This window comes from Cryptomeria japonica, chromosome 4, assembly GCF_030272615.1.
Source record: "Cryptomeria japonica chromosome 4, Sugi_1.0, whole genome shotgun sequence".
NCBI lineage: Eukaryota > Viridiplantae > Streptophyta > Pinopsida > Cupressales > Cupressaceae > Cryptomeria > Cryptomeria japonica.
Window position 1 is genome coordinate 462,024,395 of NC_081408.1, and position 24,660 is coordinate 462,049,054.

At 37.3% G+C, this 24,660-nt stretch overlaps 1 protein-coding gene across 5 annotated transcripts in view; it reads right to left on the reverse strand.

Annotated features, from left to right (window-relative positions):
• LOC131077356 (endonuclease III homolog 1, chloroplastic) overlaps window positions 1–24,660 on the reverse strand; it is a 169,638-nt gene that overhangs the window by 31,258 nt on the left and 113,720 nt on the right. For 4 of the 5 annotated variants that reach the window (XM_059219880.1, XM_059219881.1, XM_058014837.2 and 1 more), the window contains 5 exons: window positions 11,975–12,041; window positions 11,718–11,809; window positions 11,113–11,250; window positions 10,893–10,997; window positions 10,661–10,744 (listed from right to left, as the gene is read on the reverse strand). In XM_059219880.1, coding sequence (XP_059075863.1) covers window positions 10,661–10,744; window positions 10,893–10,997; window positions 11,113–11,250; window positions 11,718–11,809; window positions 11,975–12,041 — 486 coding nt within the window. Of the gene's footprint in view, window positions 1–10,660; window positions 10,745–10,892; window positions 11,002–11,112; window positions 11,251–11,717; window positions 11,810–11,974; window positions 12,042–24,660 lie in introns of all 5 variants that reach the window. The other variant, XR_009372340.1, reaches the window with a different exon arrangement.

Here is a 24,660-nt window from a genome sequence, read left to right on the forward strand (position 1 = left end):
CGTCTGACACTTGTAACTTGGTAAATATTCAACTTGATGTTGTTGAGAAGCTAGCTTTAATTAATTCATCTGGAACTATCTGCTTCTTCAACGAACCCTTGTTCTAACTTCTTGTGTCCTTGATGTGCAAGATGATTGTTGTACCTCACCTTGGAATGCTGGATTGGAAGAGGTCGTCCTTGTTGATGTTTGATCGAAGAAAGCCATCCTTGTCGATGCTAGGCTGGAGGAGGTCGCCCTTGTCCTTGCTTGATCGTCCTTGATGAGAACCTGCCGACTTGTAGATCCTCCGGGCTTTGGAGTCGCCATCTTGATACCTACACAACATTTCAAAATTAGTAATATATCTTGAAATCTAAAAATTAAACTTTAAAAGGAAGATTCAAGATTTTAATTAGGAAACTTCATGATAAATCTTGAGTTATCATTTCCTAATTAACTACGCAATACTTAGATTTTCCAAAACAAATGTCTAAAAAATCAAACCTTGAACAAGGGTGTCAAGATGATTTCGCCATACCTCCTCTTGAGTTTTAAACTCTAAGAAATGATGCAAAAATAGGAGAATTCGCTAGGCAAAATGTAGATCAAGACTCCCTTTAGCAAAATGCGCCCCCTTTAGTCTTCACAAGCATCAACTCCACCACCTAAGTCTTCAACACTTGAGGAAAATTCGCTCCAAATAGGCCAGCTTTCGCACTTCTTCTTTGCCCTCCAAATCGCACTTTGAAATAATGAGTGAATGATTTGGATAATGAAAAAACACACCCCAAATATATAGAGCGCTCACCATTTCATTTCCCATAGGCCAACTTGACAAAATAAGCCAAAAAATAAAATATAAAAAACACTAAGAAGAAGGCCGACTTGATAAATAAAGACAAAATAATGCCTTGTGCGCTCAACTTTTAATTTTTTATTTCACAAAAATTAATTTTAAATGCCTTTATAATAGAAATTCGATTTTTTGAGGCCCAAAATTAATTTATTAAATGCCAATTTAATTAATTTTTTCAAATATTTCGAAGTTGATGATTTTGGCATTTCATGCGATTTGGAGGATATTAACGCCCAAGTAGAAAATAGTGAATGCCAATAACTTCGCTCTGGTCCCTTAGAGAGGGACAGGAGCGCCTTTTCACTTTTGTCCTCAATCCTTCATTTTTTAATTGCCAATTCACGTTGTGGGGCTAGCAATGATCCCTTTCGTCCCTTCAGTGCATGTTCAACTCGTTTTTTGCAAGGCAAAATTGATGTTCAAGAGATTTTCGCCCCGGTCCTTTAGTGAGGGACAGGAGCGCCTTTTGCATCCATTGCGCAAATTCTTGATCATATCAACCTCAAGGCATTTTAAACATCATTTCAAATTCGCGCCTTGGCTTAGATTTGTCCAAACTTGGCGAGAAGGACCGGATATTAGGTTTTTCGCCCTGGTCCCTTGGAGAGGGACGGGAGCGATTTTGCAAATCCAAGCTTATCCGTCCTTTGTTAGCCTTCCAAATTATATTCAATGGATAAATCATGTTTTCCTTGGTCTCTTCAAATCATAAAATTGTCTTGATCCTGCAAGAACAGTGCAAATTTGAAATTCAAGCTCCGGTCCTTCAATGAGGGACGGGAGCGAATTTTGTCTTCTAGGCCAAAATGCTTCACTTTTCACCATGAAATGTCTTGGCTAAGGAAGATATCATCTTGTTACACGCCATGAATAAGAGTTTAAGTCTAAGAAAGGTCTAAAAATGTGTATATAATGAAAATCGCTCTTGTTCCTTAGTGAGGGACACGAGCGCTTTTACCTTTGTAGACAAAAACTCCATCATTTCATTGTCTTTGATCAAGTTTGGATGCTCTATCATGCTCATTTCGTCCTCCACCATGCCTTTGATGTTCCAATTTGACCAAACAAGGTCAGGAATGACTCAAATAAGCCTTTTCGCCCTGGACCCTTGGTGAGGGACAGGAGCGCTTTGCCTTGGTCCCTTGGAGAGGGAGAGGAGCGAAATTCGCTCTGGATCCTCAATGAAGGACAGGAGCGAAATTTGACTTTTTGAATTCTCTATCAGGATAATGTTTATGGAATATAACATTTAAGTATAAGTTCTTATACTTTAAGTTATATTCCATATATACTTTCAGGATGTTTGAGAGTGGTTTCAGACCTCCAGGAGTTATATTGCAAAATCTAGTTTTTTGAGGTTTTTCAGTTTCCAGACTTAGTCAAATTTCAGGATCAGGACTTTCAGACTTAGCCAAATTTTCAGGATCAGGACCTTCAGACTTAGCCAAATTTCAGGATCAGGACTTTCAGACTTAGCCAAATCTTCAGGATCAGGACCTGCTATCCTATTGATCTCCCCGACAGCACTCAAAATGCAAAGGCTAACTAACAAAACCCTAAAAGACCTAGAAAACAAACCCTAAAAAGCAAAAAGCAAGGGTCCCCATTTGCAATGGGGCGATGTGTGAAATGGTCACAACAGAAGCTTGTATGGTTCAGATTTGAATCCTTAGGTATGTGAAAGTGGGAAGCTGTACGTACCACAATCCATATTGTTCAATCAATTCCGTTGCCTCTTTGGACAATCTCTTGTGGATTCCACCCTGCAACATCCTTGTAATATACATGCTGAATGCATCATTCACCCTCCTGTAATCTTCAACTCTATGCATGTCCAGCTATAGATAACATTCATAACTACTATATTGCCCTTGTCCATTCCCGACTTCTCCCTTGCATATCAATCCTTTGTATGTGACAAACCTAGCAAGTATAAACACAAGGTAAGAAGTCATGGCGAATAAGTTAGTTCTTTCCACATTTCTCAACTGAAAATCCAGATTGTCGCTAATGATTTTTGACCAATGGATCATTGTTCCTCTTATACAATCTTGGATAAAAAAAAAACATCCATCCTTCAAATAAGGCACCCTGTGGCATCCCCATCACTCAGTTAAGTAAGAATACCAAATCTCTATATTCCTCTTTCAAATTTGTGCACATGAGTGTCTTTGGTGCCTTGGAATGATGAGGTCTTGGCTCAATCGTCCACTCCTTATTCACTACGATCTTGCATGCTTCCGCCTTCAACTTGCACTTCGCCTCATACTCATCCTTTGTTCTATCCTTCATGTTTGCAATGCAGGGAATTCCAAACACTTCGGCAATCGCATCCTCAGCAAGGTAGGCAATGGTTACTCCCTTGGGAGTCCAAATCATTTTGGAAAGAGGATCATAGTGTCTTGTGCATTCCATAACTAACTCACTGCACTGTATGGATTGTGGAAATCCAGCGGCATGGTAAATACCACTCTTCATGATGTTTGCATAGCTAGGAGAGGGAATCTGGTTTTTTGTTCCGAACATCCTTTGTCGCATCCGCTCCATATTCAGGAAATGCATGTTTGTGTCTATGATATCTTTCCATCAGGATGACGATTTGGAATCCGGATAAAATCCCTCCTGGACCATCTTCAATTCTTCCTTCCGAACTCCAATCCTGGATTTAGACATGGTACCTGTACGAAGATAGAAGTCAATAACCCTAGAAAAATTATCCTGATAACTATTTTCAGAATTGAATTAGCTCTGATTTCTAATGATTTAGACAATTTTAGAAATGGAAATCAGAAATTTTATCCATATTCCTAAAAAATTCTGAAAATAAAATGTAAATATGACAAGGACAGGGTATAAAACCCTCATTTTCAGACTTAGATAAGGTCTAATATGAAAAACTTAAGTCTGAAGACACTCTTTATACTCAGAAAATTATTGAAATAAAACCCAAAAGAGTATACCAGATTCTGAAAATGCGCTGGAAACGTGTGAAAAGTCTGATTTTCACATTAGAATGTCTAAAGACACCTTCCCAAACTCAACAATGGCTGCCAATAGGTCTGAAGACAACCTGCAACACTCAAAATCAGCCACCTAACAAGGTTGCAGCCATGTATAAACACTTGCAATTGATGGAATTTTACCTCCAAAGTCAAAGTTGTCAAATCTGAGCACAAAATAATGGGCTGGTAAAAAAGATTTAAGTCTGAAGATAGGTCTGAAAACGGAGTTTCAGACCTGGCCAGCACCTTAGGAAATGATAAAACACTCAGAAAATAGCCATAAAATGTCCCAAAAATGCCTCCTTAATGAAATTGCCCAAGTATGGAAGGCTGGAATAGAACTCCAAATCTGAAGACAAACAAAAAGTAGAGTTTCAGACCTGCAACAACTCTGAAAATGCCTCAAGAATGCTCCCAAAATGGTCTTCAATCAAAATCGCCTAAGTGGGAATGAGTTGGAGATGAAACGTTAAGTCTGAAAACTGAGTTTCCAGCCAACCATGGAAGTCAACGTAGCTCTAGCAATGGTGGATTATGCAGGTCTGAGAAAAACAACAGCCTCCCAACATCAATGGCAGCCAACAATTGCAAGAACATCACTCCAAAAATGGAGGAATTCGCCCTCAAAACAAAATCGCCAAGCTCCCAAGGATGGCACCACCCAGCAAAGTCGCCCAATGTGGTCAAAATGAGCACCAAACTCGCCACAATCTGCCCTTTAATGGCAGCGCCCAGGTGTGTTTGCACAAATAAACCTCTAAGTTGCAGCCTCAATCCTCCAATGGTGTCCAATGGACACTTCTCCAAAATCGCCCAGCTGAAAAAAAAAAAACTTCCCTATCAGCCACTTAGCTGTTTTTGCTCAGTCAAATTAGCAAATATAATAATATTATATTGCTGGGCAAGCATATTTATTCTTGTTTCCACCACCTTGATTCACCACACAAGCAATGTGGGATAAAAAACTTGCCTGGGAAAATCGATTTGCAATAGAAAAACATTTAATCATTAATTATTGTTGCAAATCATTTAATAATTGTTTATGATAATTAAATAATCATCATCAAATGCAAAAACAATTAAATTTGGGCCCATTTACATTAAAATCTTTCAAAATTCACCAAAATTGAGCACCCGGGGAAAAATCACCCTATATCTGGATTAAAAAATCCAAATAAAACTCATTAAAAATGTCATAATTGCCCTTTGGGGGAAAATCGACCTCCTTTGGAATAAATTTCCCAATTAAAAATCATCAAATTTGTCAATAAACATCTCTAGGGAAAATCGATTTACATCGAGATTCAAAAATCCACTTCATTTTAATCACTGTCCAAAAATTCATCTTGCGAGAAAATCGACCCCTATCTGGATAATTATCCAAATCAAAATTCATCAAAAATCACACTTGGGGAAATTTTCCATTCATCAAGACAATCATCTACATAAAATTCCATTAAATTTGATCACAAATTTTCCTGGTGGAAAATTGATCTTCATTAGGATATCGAATTTTATCCACATCAAAGTCATCTACATTCACAAGGGGAAAACGTGGGTCATCGAAAATGTGGGTGAAAAGCACCTCCCTTCAGGAATTTTTACCTTTTGACCATTAAAACATGGATTTTCATCAAGAATTTAATGATTTTCCACTCAAAATCATCTGGACACTTCAAATTTTCAATAAAACACATCGGGACTTTGCCAAATTCATAAAAATTTGAGTGAGACAAAAGGAATCCATCGGGATAAAGTGCAAATTAACTTGAATAGCCTCCTAGGTGCGAGAAAACAACCCCTAAAGGACCCCTTAACACTTAGGCACAAAAAATATCACCGACTTGGACATTAAAAACTCATTCACGCTCAAAAGGTCTACACTTAGACAAAATTAGGATCACCTAGATATCTAACACTTGACACACTTGATCCTATTCAAAATTTCAAAACCCTAATAGCAATTAGGCATGATCACCCTTCAAAACTCGAGACTCTGACACTGGAAGTTCAAAATTGCCGATTACTGCCAAACCCCTAAACTAACAAGACGGGAAAGCAGGAAAGAGGGGGTTCCCGTTTGCAATGGTGCGATGTGTGAAAAGGTCACAACAGGTTCATGGTTTAACCACATTCAATTTTTAAGATTGTCTTGCTTGCATTCATAGTACTTATGTTTTCCTTCTTGTCACAATTCTTGAATTCTATCCTTCTACTGGACACCCTAGCTACCATCTCAATATTTGCATACCTCTGCTGTTAATTTCTTGTTTCTTCTGTATTTGCACTCATCCACTTGCCAAGATTGTTTTAAGGACCACATTCTGGTTGTGCAATAAAGAATTGCAAAGGTTATATCCATATACTAAGCATTTCAGCTACAGGCAACATTCTAGCTTTCTTCTTGTTGGATTACCACCAACATGATTAATCTACATGTATTACACACAGAACTCAATCACATCAGTGTGCTAAGAATCTAATTTGCACATTTATATCACCATAGAAGCACACATAGAAACTTGGCATGTCCCCACCTTTAACCCAATAGTCAGATTCATAAACATGTTAATAATAAACTGATTATTATACACATTTACATTACATATTCATTAAATGTTACACATCACATATTAATATTAAAAATGCATTAATATTCGTATAATCGCATTAATATTACATATTCATTAATAAACATGATTGGTGGCTTTAATACAATATTACTTATTTAATTACAAAGTAATGACAAGACAAAGATGTACGGCAGGTGGCACCCAAGTCTAATAACAAATAAGGACTGAACTAATCACCATATATTTGAATTAATTTAATTGCCAAAAGGCAGCAATATAGTAATAAGGTCCGACATAGAAGCATTCAGAAGTAATAATAATCTCCATACAGTCAGCGATTGCAATTAGTAAACGTGTATTATATTAAGACAAAGACAAATGATAAGAGACAATACTTGAGATTCTCATTGAAAGGCAAGAGACTATGTAAAGAAACATGCACTTAAGTTATAAGCACAGATTAACATGATTAATACACAGCAAATTATAATAGAAAAAAGGCAGTGATTAAGCATAGTGGAAGATATTAACAAAAGGACATGTTCATTCAAAAAGTCATCTTCATTCTAAGAGATGTCTCTCTTCAAGGAAAGGAATAAAGCTATAAACACATAATGAAGTAGCATGAAAAGGAAGAAGAAAGGAAATAAGGGAAGACCGAAAGGTGGTCAGCTGTCACACTGCCTAGGAAATACGTACGGTATGAACATGGGGATGTAGGATTGCTATTAATACAAAATGGTACTGCTAATATAATACAATGCTGTTAATACAGTAGGATGCTGCTAATATAATTTATACGGTTAATTTGATATACTGTTAACACTGCTAATGTAATACAACATATTAACTTACTCACATATTAACATGGTAATACTATTAGTGTAATATAACATAAAGATGTCAAACTAACATGATGATGTTAATAAAATCTGAAGCTAATATGTCTTGTAAAATCTGATATAATATTGCTAATATAGTATGATATTATCAATGTAATACAATACTGAAATGTAATATAATAAAATGTAGATAACATAAAATAATGCTGATAATATAACACAATATAATGATATTAGTAACATTGTTAATATCAATGTGATAAATGGGTTCAGCAATAACCAACTACTGTCATAATGAATATATACATTGATTCTTCATCACTTATAATAAATAATAAATATATATACAATGGTGAAGGAGGGTGTGAGATGTATTACAAGAGGGGTACACTGTATGACCATTCTTCTAGATATGCCACCTCAACGTGGGACAGGACGAGCCTATAGAGGCCAAAGGAGTACAATGGGTACAGTCTTTGGGTTTTAGGAGATATGGTTTTCAGGGCACTCTCTACAATATTTTATCCTCATCTCCACCATTACTCATTAACGCAAGAGGAACAAACATAAGAAACTAGGATGATGACAAGATGAGGAGGAAAGGTTATAGGACACCTCACTAGGTACACCACCTCATATGGATGGCACACGCCACATGAGGCCAAGAGGGATGGTATATCCTCTCTTGGGCCTAGGGTAGAGGATATCTAGGGCACCCTATCAAGTCACCTTATTCTAGCTTCGCTATGGTTGAATTTTCCCAATAAATTAAAGATGTCCTATGATTAAGTTTATGTTCCTAACCCTAGTAGGAAAGTTACTTGGAATTGTGATTTTAGGGCAAAAACTAGGGCATTTACAAAACGGGACATTACAAATGGTATCAGAGCATGATCCTACCATCTTGCAGGGTAAAGATAAATCAACGAATCATTCTTGTCAATAAGAAGGAACCTAACAATATTTTTTCGCATGTATGCTCCGTGTCTTCATACATTCATGTGTATAATCCGTGTTTTCATGTGTATGCTCCGTGTTTGGCTCTATATTTTTAGTTAATATGAACGAAGCAAAAGGATATATATTTATTATGTTTTAAGTCATAGATGTGAGTCATGCTATTGTGCAAACATGGGTCAATCCCAAAATACGATGAGAAAAAATGTGTCTTAAATAATAGGCCTTGCCATTACCAAATCGGAGTTTTCTGTTGAGAACAGTGGACAATAAATTGTTCTCATACTTCAGACAATGTGATCAACCTCATGATCCAAAAACTACAATAGTAGTTGACTGAGGCAAGTATACTAACCCTGATTGATTGAGTTGCTTGAGGACAAGCAAATTTGGGAAGGGTGGACTGTGATGTCCCCACCCTTAACCCAATAGTCAGATTCATAAACATGTTAATAATAAACTGATTATTATACACATTCATATTACATATTCATTAAATGTTACACATCACATATTAATATTCTTATTAATACTAAATATTCATTAATATTCTTATTAATATTATATATTCATTAATAAACATGATTGGTGGCTTTAAGACAATATTCCTTATTTAACAACAAAGTACTGACAAGACAAAGATGTACGGCGGGTGGCACTCAAGTCTGATAACAAATAAAGGACTGAAGTAATCACCCTATGTTTGAATTAATTGAATTGCCAAAAGGCAGCGATCTAGTAATAAGCTCTGACATAGAAGCATTCAGAAGTAATAATAATCTCCATACAGTCTGCGATTGCAATTAGTAAACGTGGATTATATTAAGACAAAGAAAAATGATAAGAGGCAGCGCTTGAGATTCTCATTGAAGGCAAGAGACAATGTAAAGAAACATGCACTTAAGTTATAAGCACTGATTAACATGATTAATACACAGCAAATTATATAGAATAAAGGTAGCGATTAAGCATAGTGGAAGATATTAACAAAAGGGAAAAGGAAAAAGAAAGGAAATAAGGGAAGACCGAAAGGTGGTCAGCTGTCACACTGCCTAGGAAATACGTACAGTAAGAGCATGGGGATATAGGATTGCTGTTAATACAAAATGGTACTGCTAATATAATAAAATGTTGTTAATACAATAGGATGCTGCTAATATAATTTATACGGTTAATTTGATATACTATTAATACTGCTAATGTAATACAACATATTAACTTAGTCACATGTTAACATAGTTATACTGTTAGTGTAATATAACATAAAGATGTCAAACCAAAATAATGATGTTAATAAAATCTAAAGCTAATACTATTAATAAAATCTGATATAATATTGCTAATATAGTATGATATTATCAATGTAATACAATACTAAAATGTAATATAATAAAATGTAGATAACATAAAATAATGCTGATAATATAACACAATATAATGATATTAGTAACACTGTTAATATCAATCTGATAAATGGGTTCAGCAATAACCAACTACTGTCATAATGAATATATACATTGATTCTTCATCACTTATAATATATAATAAATATATATACGATGGTGAAGGAGGGTGCGAGAATAATTACAAGATGGGTATAGTGTATGAGCATTCTTCAAGATACACCACCTCAAAGTGGGACAGGATGAGCCCATAGAGGCCAAAGGAGTACAATAGGTACAATCCTTGGGTCTAGGAGATACGGTTTCTGGGGCACTCTCTGCGATATTTTCCCCTCATCTCCACCATTGCTCATTAACAAAAGAGGATCAATCATAAGAAACAAGGATGATGACAAGATGAGGAAGAACAGTTATAGGACACCTCACTAGGTACACCACCTCATATGGATGGCACAGGACACATGAGGCCAAGAGGGATGGTATATCTGCTCTTGGGCCTAGGGTAGAGGATCTCTAGGGCACCCTATCAAGTCACCTTATTCTAGCTTCTCTATGGTTGAATTTTCCAAATAAATTAGAGATATCTTATGATTACGTTTATGTTCCTAACCCTAGTAGGAAAGTTACTTGGAATTGTGATTTTTGGGCAAAAACTACAGCATTTACAAAAAGGGACATTACAAAACTATGCACAGAATTTAACTACATAATTTAAATCCACTTGTCTTCAACAGCATGTTTACATGCCATCACATTGTCCTCCCAAAATGATAACAGTTTATCTCGATAAACCTGAATTCTCCTTTCATTTTTGTTATTGATTCCATTCTATGGAAGCACATCTAGACTAAGTATGCTCATTTACTGCAATCAGACACACAATTCACTTGAAAGCTGTGTAATTTAGGAGTGCCGTCCCTGCTTGTTTGTAACTAGCCAGAAACAAAATATTAACACATTGTCTTCATACCACGTGAATATGATAACATTAAATCTGAGCTAGATCGAAATAATAGCATTAAGGATAATAAACAGAAATTAATACCAAAAGTGGATTGATGGGAACCCATTCATCTTTTGGAAGCCAAGACTCCAAAATCTTTCTTGTCTCCTCTGGTGTGCCGGTATTCTTGTTGTGTAAAAACAAAAGAAATATTAACAAAATCATCATCCATTCAAGGCAATGACTAATATAAAGTTGTTGAGAATAATATCAAAGGATTCATTAAGAAACAAAGTTGATTAAAACACTTCAGCAAACATGTTCACACAACTACCTGCTTCGAGTCTGAAAATGAAACCCAGCCAAGTCTATTACATATGCGATGAACATGAGTATCTACACAAATTCCTTGGACATCCTCCCATCCAATATTCATGATCTTCCTAGTCAAATGTTAGTGTCAACTAAATTATCTGTGAACATTGTGCCGTTTCAGTAAAACAATACTTTTCAATATGAAAAGGCCAGAAAAAAGAAGAACATTTTTTTCCTACCAAGTGGGCCATCTTAGGACCTATCCCAGGAAGGGAAAGTAATTCTTTCAAGCTTTTTGGAATGTCTCCATTGTATTTCTCTTGGCACAGCATGGCAACTTTCTTCAAGTATCCAGCTTTTCGACTATAGAATCCAACCTGTCAAACTCAAAAAACAATACCATCTTGCTTTGTTTATGTCCACTAAAAGATTTGTACCTCTTCAGCAGCAGTGTGCACATACTTGCCCATGTGCATTCATTCATATCCACTGAAATTTCATACCCAGAAACATTTGCATAATGAATATAATCCAATCTAGAAAGCCAAAATTATTGTTAATCTTAAACTCTTGTAAACATCTAAAGAGTGCTTCTGTATCTCATAATAATCATACAGTGTACATTATGCAGCCAAAACTTCATAACAGTTGTACTAGAATATTTCTAAAAAGTATGCAGAGCTCCAAATTACTGTTCTACTCTCTATAATTGCCTACTTCAAAGACATGTGAAACATATTTAGCCTTTGTGTTCCTTCTAAACAAGTGACCTCAGGATGAAATCCTTTTCATCGTGAAACTATACTGCATTAAAAATGCCGAATACCAATATGACAGCACTTACTGGATAGATAATGTCCTTTATATCTGCTTCATTTGCATTAGCAATCCCCTCAATTGACAAAATCCCTTTTTGACTTAACCTTTGCACTGCTCCTGTTAACATATTTGGAGTCTACCCCATAAATACCAAAATAATAAATTGAATAAAAGTAATCTAGCACAAAAGAATATTTTATACAAGCAATATCTCCAAATCTCTTAGTCCAAACACACTAATATCCAGATTGAAAGAAACAAGCCCTCTGCACCCAAACATACCATGAGTCACTTCATCCTTAGTCTGGCTTGACAGAAGTGCTGAGACCAAAACTGCAAATCTCCGGTCCTGTAAGTGGACACAATATAGGTTCAGAGTGTTCCTACTTCAGCTTCTAACAACCCTGTAGTTATATACTTCTGAGATTTCCGCAGAAAAATATCTGTCTAAATAGATTTTAGGTAGCCTATTGAACATTTATAGGTCCTCTCATTGTGGGCTGCAACCTTTCAACACGTCATCAAAGATGAGATTTAATCATGGACCTACCTAATGAATAAATAGGTTTGAAATAATATATTTTTCTTTTCAAGACAGAAAAAAGCCACCTACCAAATAAAATGCATTCAATATTATTTTTAACAAAGCTAATTGGAATGGCATAATCCCCCCTTCATTTTCCAATGAACACCCCTCCGCCCAACTTTCCCTCCACATATTAGTGGTAAAAATGACAAATTAGTGGATGTCCTTAAGAAGAGAAACATAAAACAAAGCTTTCTCACTCCTAAAATCCTTGAAAATAAACTTAACACGACCAAAGACACTTAATCGGCTCCAAAGCCAAGGGGAATACCAAAAACCTTTCTCTTGCAGATGTTCATATATACGTCAAACCAGTTGTTCTATTAAACCTAAACTGACAGAACAAATAATTGGCATCTATCATAGTAACACAAGAAAATCAGCATTAGCTGGACACTGTTTCAACACTAAATGCAACCTATGTATGGAACATGCTTAACTCTTTGCACAAGTGGATAAATTGCACAATAAAACTTGAGATTGAAAACAAACCCAATAACATTAATAAACAAGATAATCTACAACTTAATCATAACTAGAAACTGGTTACTAAGTATTTTAAACAAAAACTTAACCATACATCCTAAAAATTATAAATAAAAATAATAGTATAATTTATTCCCAATACTTAATTTACACCGAATCTGACCCATCTTGAGTGATTCTTATCCTTTAAACCATTTTATTTAACAAGTCAATCCAAGATCAGCTCTCAAGGTATTGAGAAGTCAAGCCCTATATATATTCTACAAGCTATCCAAAACCAATTTAAACAAGTACCGTAGTTCCCTGTAAAGCAAAATAGCAGAGTCATATATTGCAGAGCAACTCCACATGAGTGAAAATTGATTATGTTCCCAATAAAAATAATAGTATAATTTATTCCCAATACTTAATTTACACCGAATCTGACCCATCTTGAGCGATTCTTATCCTTTAAACCATTTTATTTAACAAGTCAATCCAAGATCAGCTCTCAAGGTATTGAGAAGTCAAGCCCTATATATATTCTACAAGCTATCCAAAACCAATTTAAACAAGTACCGTAGTTCCCTGTAGAGCAAAATAGCAGTCATATATTGCAGAGCAACTCCACATGAGTGAAAATTGATTATGTTCCCTAGCTTAGAAAATGTTCAAAAAATAATAATGAGCACAGGAAACTGACAGACATTCCAACCATTTGGTATTGGAGGTAAGAGGCCAAAGTGCAAAAAAAGTCAACAAAGGTTTAGAAGATAATCCAGCATTTTTCAATTTTTTTGCAAAAAATGCATCTAATATTACGTCTTCAAAATAAGAATTGCATCAACTCAGCATTGAATAACAACAACCTGTTAATGGATCAGGAGATAGTAAGAAATTAGAAAGGAATAAACTTTAGTTGGCTGAAGGTAGATGTTAAACTGAACTGTGGTAGTGCATCCAGGGGGGATTATGGAGGTAGTGGAAGCAAAATACTTATTATGTGATGGCAAAGAAAGTTTCTTGTATGGTGGCTTCTTGTTGCTTGGAACTTAATCTAACAATAAATCAGAATGGGAGTCATCAATTGCTGGTCTTAAAGCAGGGATATCATGAGTTAGAGATCAAAGTTGATTCGCTAGTTTTAATAACTGCATTAAAGAAAGGCAACAGTCACAACTGGAAGATGAGATTGTCTCTCAAAGAGTCACGTGTGTGGCTTAGTAAATTCAGGTGGTCAAATATCTGAGATCTCCATTGTTTTAGAGAACAAAACTCTATTAAACAATAAAGCAGAATGGGAGTCATTAATTACTGGTCTTAAAGCAGGGATATCATGAGTTAGAGATCAAAGTTGATTCACAAGTTTTAATAACTGCATTAAAGAAAGGCAACAGTCACAACTGGAAGATGAGATTGTTTCTCAAAGAGTCACATGTGTGGCTTAGTAAATTCAAGGTGGTCAAATATCTGAGATCTCCATTGTTCATTAATATAAGCTATTGAAAGTATGGATATTCATCATTGGAGGGCCTTAATAATTTGGTGGCATATATATGCAAGCTCATAAAGTACTCAATGGCAATTTTTTTCACCTAAACTTTTTACAAGTTTAACACGAGTTGCAAGAGGCAATTTTTGGTGAGTCGTAGCTCTGAACTCATGGTAAGTACTCGTAAGTACTTGGTGGATGCCAGGTTTCGCCAAGTTTCTGCAGAGTTTTGAATTTGTATTTTTATATGTTGCCAAGTTTTACTGAGTTTCTCCAAAGTTTGTGCCAACTCTTAAAATTTGGGATCTGCCAAGTTCAAGTCAAAATCCAAGTTTGCAAACTATGAATTAGATAACATATAAAGTGCATTTAATAAATCAACTAGGTGCAAGGTGTTGACGTGGCTAAAGTCGGCTACCCAACTCCTTCCGGTCAACACAGAATAGAATGTTGCTGAGTATCCTATCCTCTCTTGCATAAGGAATCCCTAATGCTGTTTTAGTTGATCAAAGGGGACAACCTCAAAGTTCCTAGTGTCAAGTCATGACTACGGGATAACTCAACGGTTAAATATGTTTTGCTGGAAATACAAGGGGTCTTACGTTGTTAGATAGAATAAGCTTTTAATTTGCACAAGTTCCCTAAGACTCTACAGGTCTTAACTATATCAGATAATTCTTGGTCATGATGCTGTTTTACAGTTTCAACTTTCAAATTTTTTGTTAAAAAGGGAAAAAAGGGAGATAGGGCAAGAGAGAAACTAACTAACCTATCTGAAATAGCATATTTAGGTAAATAGACAGAAATCCTATGAAAACCAGATTTAACTTTGCCAGCAAATATAGCACAACTATGCAAAATCTGATGCAATCTTCAAAAGAAACTAGATTTTCAAGTTATCAAACATAAATGCTGAATTTACATCCACCCATTTAGTATCTAACATCCGAACTAAGCTTATGAATGAGTTCAAACTAACCATGCAGGGGGAATGGCAATCAGCCAATTCTTAATGGTATGAACTAAAGATTTCTATCAAATATACACCTGAATATAATATTTGAAAGCAAAATACAGAACATAAATTCAAATGGTGAAGGAGACCATGCACTCACATAAAATCATAATGGCTTTAAGTTCCATTAATTCTGTATATATTTTGACAGAGTTTCTCCAACGATTCAAGAACTTCTTACAAAAAGAAGGGAACTCCAGTCCCTTTAAATAGGTTTCCAAAATTGGATAAATGGTCCAGATTCAACAATACAAGTGGCCCAAATTCATCCTGAAAGGCATGGCTGCCCATACCTAGTAAATAGGGAACATAACTCCCTACCAACTAACTATCCCAACTAACAAATTAACTTCCAGCCATAAAGCTGTTCCCCAAAAGTGTAAATCATGGAACCCAAAATCTGAAAAAGCACTTTAGTGGTTGGAAGAAATAACTAACTTTGGGAATGCACTTTTTCTGATCCCAAAGTAGATTCTTTCCCCATTAAATCATTTTCTCCATCCAAATACTTTGTCCAGATATCCCGGTTTGTTGCCCGCTCCGCCCGAACATATTCCTGAAACCTTATGCACACAGTACACAATTCCTTACGGGGAGGAACAGGAGGATTAAGCATTCTGAAGCCGATGTTCTCGCGATGGCTGTCCACACTTCTTATATGCCTGCACCATCCTAATTGATAGGTTTCAAAATTCAATACTCCCACGTGCAGCTTCTTGACGAATTCTATGTCAGTCGTGGAGCATTTGGTCTTATCACCCTTCAACCGGCCATTCCAACGTGATATCATTTCGCCCCACTTCATGTTATCTTTCTAGTTGCTGACTAACGCCTTGAGGGCATTCTCACAAAAAGTCCCGACACTAGACAAGGTTTCCCTATATTCCTCCCATCCTTTGTTGATGGTGATTGCCATGTCATTCTTCATGATAACAATCTAGTACCATTCCTTGAAAGTGTTGATACTATGGGGGTCAAGGATTGTCTGCAACACGGGAATCCGAGGGTGAGTCCAGTACAAAGCCCTCATGATTGGTAAATCCTTTTCAATTGCCTCTTGGAATCTGATGTATTCTTTATTGGCATCCAACACCTTTAGGCAGGTTAGTTCTAGATCGATTGCCATGTTGAAGGCATCCTTGATCACTTGGTTTCCTCTTACCTTGATTCTCTCGATCCATTCTCTAACCGCCTTGGTTGTGTCGCACACTCCCTCAAACTCAATTGTAGTTTTTTTTGCCAATGTGAATAGAGGAACATGGGACTCGGTGGCATGTTGCAGTAGCTTTAGTAGATGATCTATGTAGCCTTCAACTTGCTCAACATGTGCTCTATACATATTTTGTTCAGCAATCACTTCATCTAGCTGTCTAAGTATATTTTGCACTGAGTCCTTGAACTCTTCTCTTTCTTGCTCTTTGGTCACTTTCCCTAGTGGGATAGATGTAATGCTATAATTAGCCAAGGCGACCTCTTCTGCTAGTTTGTCTTTTGGCAGGGCAGCAATATGAATTGTTTGATTTCTCTATTCATCCCTAGTGATTCTGGAATAGGTTCTCGGCTTCTTCTTCCCTTTGGCTTGAAATTCCCCCATGCAAGAAAATGTATCTTCCAGGTTGATTGGCGGCTTGACAGTTGCCTTTCGCTAGGCTTGGGCTAGTAACCACTTGTGAGGGATATAGCCTGTCCTGAGGTGATTACTAACTGGTGCAGGAGCACATCCTGTGACATGGAGGCACATGAAGCCATTTTGGTATAGAACATGGAGTCAAGGGTCTAAAGGACCTAAAAATGATATAATAAAGCCTATTAAGGCATTTGAATGTAATAGGAAAAATGAAATGAGTTTTGAGTGCAAATGGACCTAATAGGGGTCAATAAGTCTAAATATGTAAAAATGGCACAAAGGATGCCTAATGAGTTTAATTAGGTTGTGTTGAGTCATTTTGATGTAATAAGGCTCAAATAAAACCTTTGGTATTGATAAATTGGGTTTAAGAGTATTATGTCTAATATTGCCAAATTCAAATTTGAAACCCAACAGTTAGTTAGCCAAACAAGAGGTTTAGATGTTTGTTAAGGGGAAAGGTCATTATGGTCGGTTTGGGAAGGTTTTTGTTGGTCTATAACTCATGCTACACGACTTGGAGAAGTAAGATTGAAGTTTGGGAAGGAATCTCAGTTGCATTGTACGGACTGCTCTCTTTGAATACAAAAATCTGAAAATTACTTGCAAGTTTTGGATTATTTTCTTTCATTTTTGACTTGGTAATGGATTGCTGGTGATTCCTTTGGATGTTGTTGAGTATTTGAATCCATTTTGAAAGTTTTTTAAATCTGTTTTGAATCATTTATTTTGACTGCCCCAAAGAACACTGTTGTAGGTGCACATTTTGTGTTATTTTAGTGTCAAAATGATAAGTTAGGGTTCATTCCTCTTTATGTCATTGCTGTTCCTTGAGGAATGAGACCCTATCAATGTATTTTTAACTAACCCAATGACAAGAATGCAGGGAAAAGAGATTGAATAGGTGATCATCAAGAAAAGTGACTGCTGTGTGAGAAAAAACATGAAAATGGAGGCATGGGTATAGCAGCAGAAGAAGTGGCTTAACAAGGTGGTGTTTTTATGTTGGAAGATGTTTGTGGGGGTTGAATAAGGTGAAATGACCCTTGGTTGAGTCTGGAAGTGAATGGAGGAGTGGTTTTGAGAAAGCCCTAGGTTAGAAAGCCTAAAGAGGAGGGTTTAGTATCTAACCTATCAAATGAGTGTGTCTTGCCTTGAAACCTGGAAAATCCATTGTTTTGAAACATTTGTCAAGACAGTTTTTTGGTTTGGAGTTGTGGTCGTACCATTTGTTGGTACTTGTTTTGGAAAAGAAGGCTAGTTGGGCCTAGTTGGTGTGTAACAAGGTGCTGGTCTGAGTATTTCGTCCAAAAGACCCATAGTTGATTTTCACATATGTTATGTAACTTCCAAAAGGGTATCTAGAAGTCTAATTTGTTTCGTAAGTGTTTTGGGAAAAATTTGAATTAAGTCTGAAAAACCGATCTGGCAGGGCTACTAGGATAAGGCCTAGGTTGCACCTGGGTAAGAGGGTTTTGTGTAAACCAAGCAAATGGGTATGTGTTGGTTGCTGAGACAAGTTGGTTGGGGCATGTGAAGACCCTAGGTGATGTTAGTTTGATTGATTGAGTTGGTAATCCAAATTTGAGTTCTTTGGTGAAGGAGAAGACTAGAAAACCTTGAGGGATTCTAAAGTCAAGTTGTGAAAAGAACAAGTATTGCCTATTGGGGTGTTTGTAGACCAATATCCTCTGCATCACTAACTCCCTGCCTTGTTCTCTGGATGCCTCAACGGATTCACTACACATCCGTGGCTGATCAGATGTCGAAGAAAGCGGGTTAGGTGTTGTGTCTTGACCTTTTCTTACTATTGAATTTTCACCCACCTCACTAAGCAATTGTTGAGTAGTTTCCAATACCTGTTGCTCTTCAATTTCGTGGGGCTCCTTAGTTTTATCTTCTCCTTTCTCTCCTTCGACTAGAGTATTATCTCCTGCATCACCTTCTTCTTCTTGTTCTTCATGCATGTCTTCTTGTTGTTTTTCACACCTACTTTCCTACGTGTGCTCTTGCCTGCTTGTTTCCTCATTCGACACAAATTCTCCCTCCTCGATCTGATTTTCAGGCCTATCCACATTGATGATCTACGTATCTGCTCCTAACTCATTAGTCTGTTGCGGATCATTTGCCTCTTGCAAATCATTTGTCTATTGAGCAATTGGATCATTTTGTGGACGAGGGGTAGGTAGACGATCAATTTCGAATACCTCATCATCTAAATTAGGGTCCTTCGATGATGTAGCGACCACTGGCCTTCTTATTGGTATCTTTTCTTGCCCATGGGCCTCAGGTGACTGGCTGGGATTTCTCTATATCCTCTTGGATGCTCGGGTTCCCCTGCTAGCCTTTTCCTTTTTTCTTTTCTTTTCGGGCTTTTAAACCTCTTCCTCCCTAGAGGCACTTGATGCTTCTTCGTCTTCAGAAGATTGGGACTCAAAGCCTCCCATCAGATTATATGTGAATTGGATCCCCTCATGAGTTGGCCTTTGAACAACCTAGTATAACCAAGCATCCGTATACCTCTCGGGCCCTTCCATTATAGCTTCTAGGTTTGTGATTGGGTCCTAGGCCCAGTTGATAGACGGTGGGAGGTCCTTGACTGCCTCAAACTCCTGATTTGCAAGCAATCCCCATAATCGGTCATCTGATCCGCGACTTGGCGGTACAAGAAAATTCTCATTTGCTGAACACTTAATCTTGAGTACTCTCGATGACGAACCTCAAAGTCGTCTAGGCAGTTAGTCCAATAGTCTTCTATGGCCGCTTTGCCTCTGTAGTGCCTGCCATAAGCCTTCTTCCCTAATCCAGCGGGGTTGAAGTACTTCCTGGGGAAGTGCTCCCACAGGCAATATCATGCCAATTCTTCAACAGATTGCCCGGTCTGCACAGAGGTCTTGAAGTATACATCACTGTCTCCTATGACCATTGGGAAAGCGAATTTTGCCGTCCTCTTTTCCCTAAGTATGTGCCCGACTGGATGCGCTTGTCTGGCAAGCTCCCGGAGGATCATTCTATTTGACGAATAGCGAGGAAGTCGGAATGGAGCTCCCTCAAAGCCTAAAATTCTAATATAGGAGAAATGAGGGAATTGAATGAACCATGACCCGTACTTTCATATCAGTGCATTGGCCTGCTTTGACAACCGTATATGCAACCCTCCTTGCATCATTCGAACCATGCGCATTGTGAATGCATCATTCACGCACTCATATTGGCCTATTGCATATGCGATGTTGCTTCTTTTCCTCTACGCTATGTTGTAATAATGTAATTGAGGGTAACAATTGTACACTTTCACTTGATTTGGGCCATTTCCAATTTTGCTTGTGTGGATCAATCCTGGTAGTTTCTAATGTTTGGTGAACATGTAAACCAGGTAGGAGGACATGGTGAAATACTTCTTCTCCCCAAGCTGGACCAACTAAGTATGGATGTTATCACTTATGATCTGTGCCTAGTCAAATTTAACATTCCCATTAAAGACCTGCTCTATATAGTAAAACATCCACTCCTCAAACAAGTTGGAGTGGGGGAGTCCCATGACTTGGCTAAGCAATGTGATCATATCTTTGTATTCTACGACAAAATCACTCCTATATGTCTTCTTGATGATCCTAGTGCTCGGGGGTCTTCTAACTTTGAACCATTCCTCATTTATCATCCCTTTACACCTGTTGGGATTCATATCATAAGCCAGTTGGGCTTCATCCATAGTCACTGCAATGGCCTCTTTAGGAAGTGGATGTCAAATGCTTCCCCAATGGCCTCTGGAGTGAAATCGGCCATCACCATTCCGTTGGCAACCACCACCATGCTCTCTAGCCGATAATGCTTTGCTGCCTCGACCACAAGCTCATAGTTTTGGATTGTCGGTGGGAAACCTACAGCTTGTGCAATGCCAATCTCTACCATCCATTTAGGTCGCCCATATGCATTAGGAGCATACACTCTATCCCTGAAATTCTGCAGGCCTATGTACCCAACATTTGTATTGCCAACATTTTCCCAATTACTCAAGACTTTTTGACTCATTTATTACCCCCTGATACTGATACTTCATTTTATCAAGTTAACGACGAATGTACGTTTTGGATGCTGGGAATGTCCCTGGTGCATCAAGTGCTTTGGAGGATTTTGCCCCTTGATTAGGCATCTACCCTACACACTAGGTCACAAATTACGAGGCAATTTTGAGGTGAAAAATGTAGGTTAGCAGTGCCAGAAGACGGTGTTAGCACTAAAATTGTTTAACACAACGAGGTAATCAAAATTTGAAAATACGTTAAAATGCGCTATTGGAACAATTTGAATTTTGCGGATGGAGATTAAATGCGTTTTGGACTTGAAAATTTCAATTGGTTGTTAGTTGGAGCGAGTTTTAAAATATTGTTGCTCCCTATGTTGCTGATGTTTGAAAATCGCTAACATTTTGTTCAAGTGCACTACGTTTTCAGCTTGTTTTCTTTGTTGGTTTGGAAAGATGATTTTGTTTCTGTTTAAGCCAAAGTACTCTAAATTTGACTAAGTTTCAAATCTTGGCCGGAGGCCGAATTTGACAGTCAATGATTGTTGCATGGGGTTAAGTTTAAGATTTTCTTGAATTTGCTTTGCATATTAATCCTAGTTAAAAACATGATCGTTCATATGCAAAATTTTAACCATTTGAAGGGCGTTTTTAACTTACCTAGCTATTACCATTAGGGGTTTGTTGATTGCAAATTTTGAAAGAACTTGGTATTTGAAGAAAAACCCTGGCTCTAAAGAGAATGTGATCTTATGCTGCAATAAAACGCCTTCCTTTTGTTGTACCCTCGAGATGAAATGGGTGATTTATCTCTTCAAGTTCTTTTGCCTTCCCCTTGCAAAATATGAATTGCGCCTAGGTTTATTTCGCCCCTTTGACTGAATGCAATATGCGAATTTGTGCTTAAAACCCTAGACGCCCCTCTTAATTTGCAACTCGGGTATTCAAATAGATTCGCAAACTTGGAAAAATACGCGATTCACAGACCTTTCATAATGAAAAATGGAATTCGCCCTATTCTCTTTGAACGCACGATTTGTTTCTGAGTTATAACACCCCTCTTATTTGCAAACCTTGGGTGTTCTTCCTGATTTGTGCGATTTTCTCCTTATGTTGCAAAACGTTAAAACGGCTCTCCTGCAAACTTCGTGCTATTTCCGTTCAATCCGATTTTTGTCTTTACACTTAAACACCCTTTTAATAAAATCGGGTATTTTGGTGCAAATGGGCGATTTGCTTGCTTGGCTCTAAAGGCTTAATTCGCAAAATACGAATTTCGATCGATTAAATCCTTTTAGGCGATTTTCCTATGGTTGCTTTAAGTTTAAAAAACGTCTTCTTCAATTTTTTGGGCAATTTGACCTAAATGGGCGAATTGTTTTTTTTGTTTTATGTTTGAGTGCTCCCTCTAGCATTTTGTGAAACCCACACATTTTACGCGTTTTGCGCGATTTTGGACTTAGGTTTTAAAACGCCCCCTTCACTTAAGTTTGGCAATTTTGAAAAAAATGGGTGATTTGCTTCCTTTTGTGTTAAGTAAAAAACGCCTCCTTTTATTAAGTCTAAACTTCGAGACTTTTGGACGTTTTGGGCGATTTTATATTCCTTATGTTGAAATGCCCGATTTAAAGAAATTTGGGCAATTTGATTAAAAGGTGTGAATTTTGTTTTTAAGTTCAAATGACTTTCCTTTCAGTTTGTAAACATCGGCCAATTGAAATGTGACTAAAAACTAAAAAGCCAAAAAGCAACAAGGGGGAAATAAAAAGTAAGTTACAATTTCTATTTTTCATAAAGTGCACTTGTAATTAACTTAAAATTTCCCTACAACACTAAAACAAAGGAAAAAATAAAACTTGCACTTCACAACTTTGTGAGAGGAAGATGGGAAATAAATAGGGATGCTTGGAACTTGGCTTTTGACCAATTTCGGATCTTGGGGAACATTTTACAAGTATACAATTGGGGAAGAACAAACGTGTAATTGGGCTTTTGAAACACGAATGCATGAAAAGTGAACATTTTTAAACTTGCAAATGGGTGTTAGAAACCTAATTTCATATGTTCTTTGAAATTTTAAACTTGTTGCCCTTCCCCAAGAACCTGACCAGCTATAGAAGTTGGATTTGTTGAAAGACTCCAAATCGTGGCATTTCATGAAACACGTGTTTTTTGTTTGAATGCCATTAAATAGGCAAAACGTCTTCGAAATGGCACAAAAAGAGTTTCAAGATGCATGAGAATAGCTATGAAATCAAAACGCCTTCCTCCTCCTTGAATTTCTCTACAAAAATCGTTGGAGTCTTTCAACAAATCCAACTTCTATAGCTTGTCGGGTTCTTGGGGAAGGGCAACAAGTTTAAAATTTCAAAGAACATATGAAATCGGGTTTCTAACACCCATTTGCAAGTTTAAAAATGTTCACTTTTCATGCATTCGGGTTTCAAAAGCCCAATTACACGTTTGTTCTTCCCCAATTGTATATTTGTAAAATGTTCCCCAAGATTCGAAATTGGTCAAAAGCAAAGTTCCAAGCATCCCTATTTATTTCCCATCTTCCACTCACAAAGTTGTGAAGTGCAAGAGATAGGATTTTTCCCATTTGAAGAAGAAAGATGCTAGTTGCAACTGATCTTGATGTTGCTTTGACACTTTTAAGACTTCATCGCAGCATATCAGGTTGTTCTTCAATGTCAGATTTACCATCATCTTCCATTCCAAAGAAGATGAAATACAAATTTGATAAGTAACAGAATGAGGTCTCCCCTTCACAAGTTTCCTCTCCTATGGATCATAGCAAGGATACGGAAATAGGGCATGTTGACATGTCAAATTTCATCAAAAGGGTGGAGGATTCGTAGGATAGTAATATGCAGCCATTGTTGGACGGCCACATTCACCATGCTTCTTATTTTTCGGTGGCTGCCCTAGAACCCGAGTTCATTCTTGCTTGTGCTCACCATTTTGATAAAGATACAAGAACTATCAAAAATGATGATGGGGAGGCAATAATCCGTCTTGATGGGGATACTATTGAAAACGTTTTAGAATACCGTCAGCACCTGTGTATATGGAGATTTCCAAAGATAGTGCAGCTGATTACTATGTCAAGAGGGAAAAGGATTGCAAACACCACATTAACAGGTGGATCCATGAGCCACAAGACGCTTTCACAAGATGGGATAAGTTATACCATTGTGACTTCAAGTGGGAAATTGGAGACATCATTACTCTCCTTAGTAGGATGTTGGGTCTAGAGGATTCTAATGTTTTTGAACCCTGGATGTATCAGTTTATCATGTTTATAAGGCAATCCCATCACATCTCATGGGGTGAAATCATCAATGATGCTTTGTGTGAAAAACTTGTGGCAGTGTCATGTCCCCTTTCTAGAGTGGACATCAAAGACGGAGGAGTTGGCCTATCATTGGAGTCTCGTAGGCTAGCAGAGGTTGATTGGGACTCATTCAGTGCATATAGTGACTGGATTTTGGCTTTACAGGCAGTTTGAAGCACTTCCTAGATTTTAGGGGATATCCCTAAATTTTAGGAGGTCGTGACAGTTGCCAGTCATGAGGTTATTCATGACCTTTTAGATGGTTTCAGTTTCAAGACGACAGGGTGTGTTCCCTAGTTTCTAGGAGCATCCCTTGATTTTAGGGAAGGGACTACCAGTTGATCCATGATTTCCGACATCAGTCACAGACAGGTGACAGGTTCAGTTTCAGGCTTTTGGTGTGTTTCAAGCTTTCTGTAGCT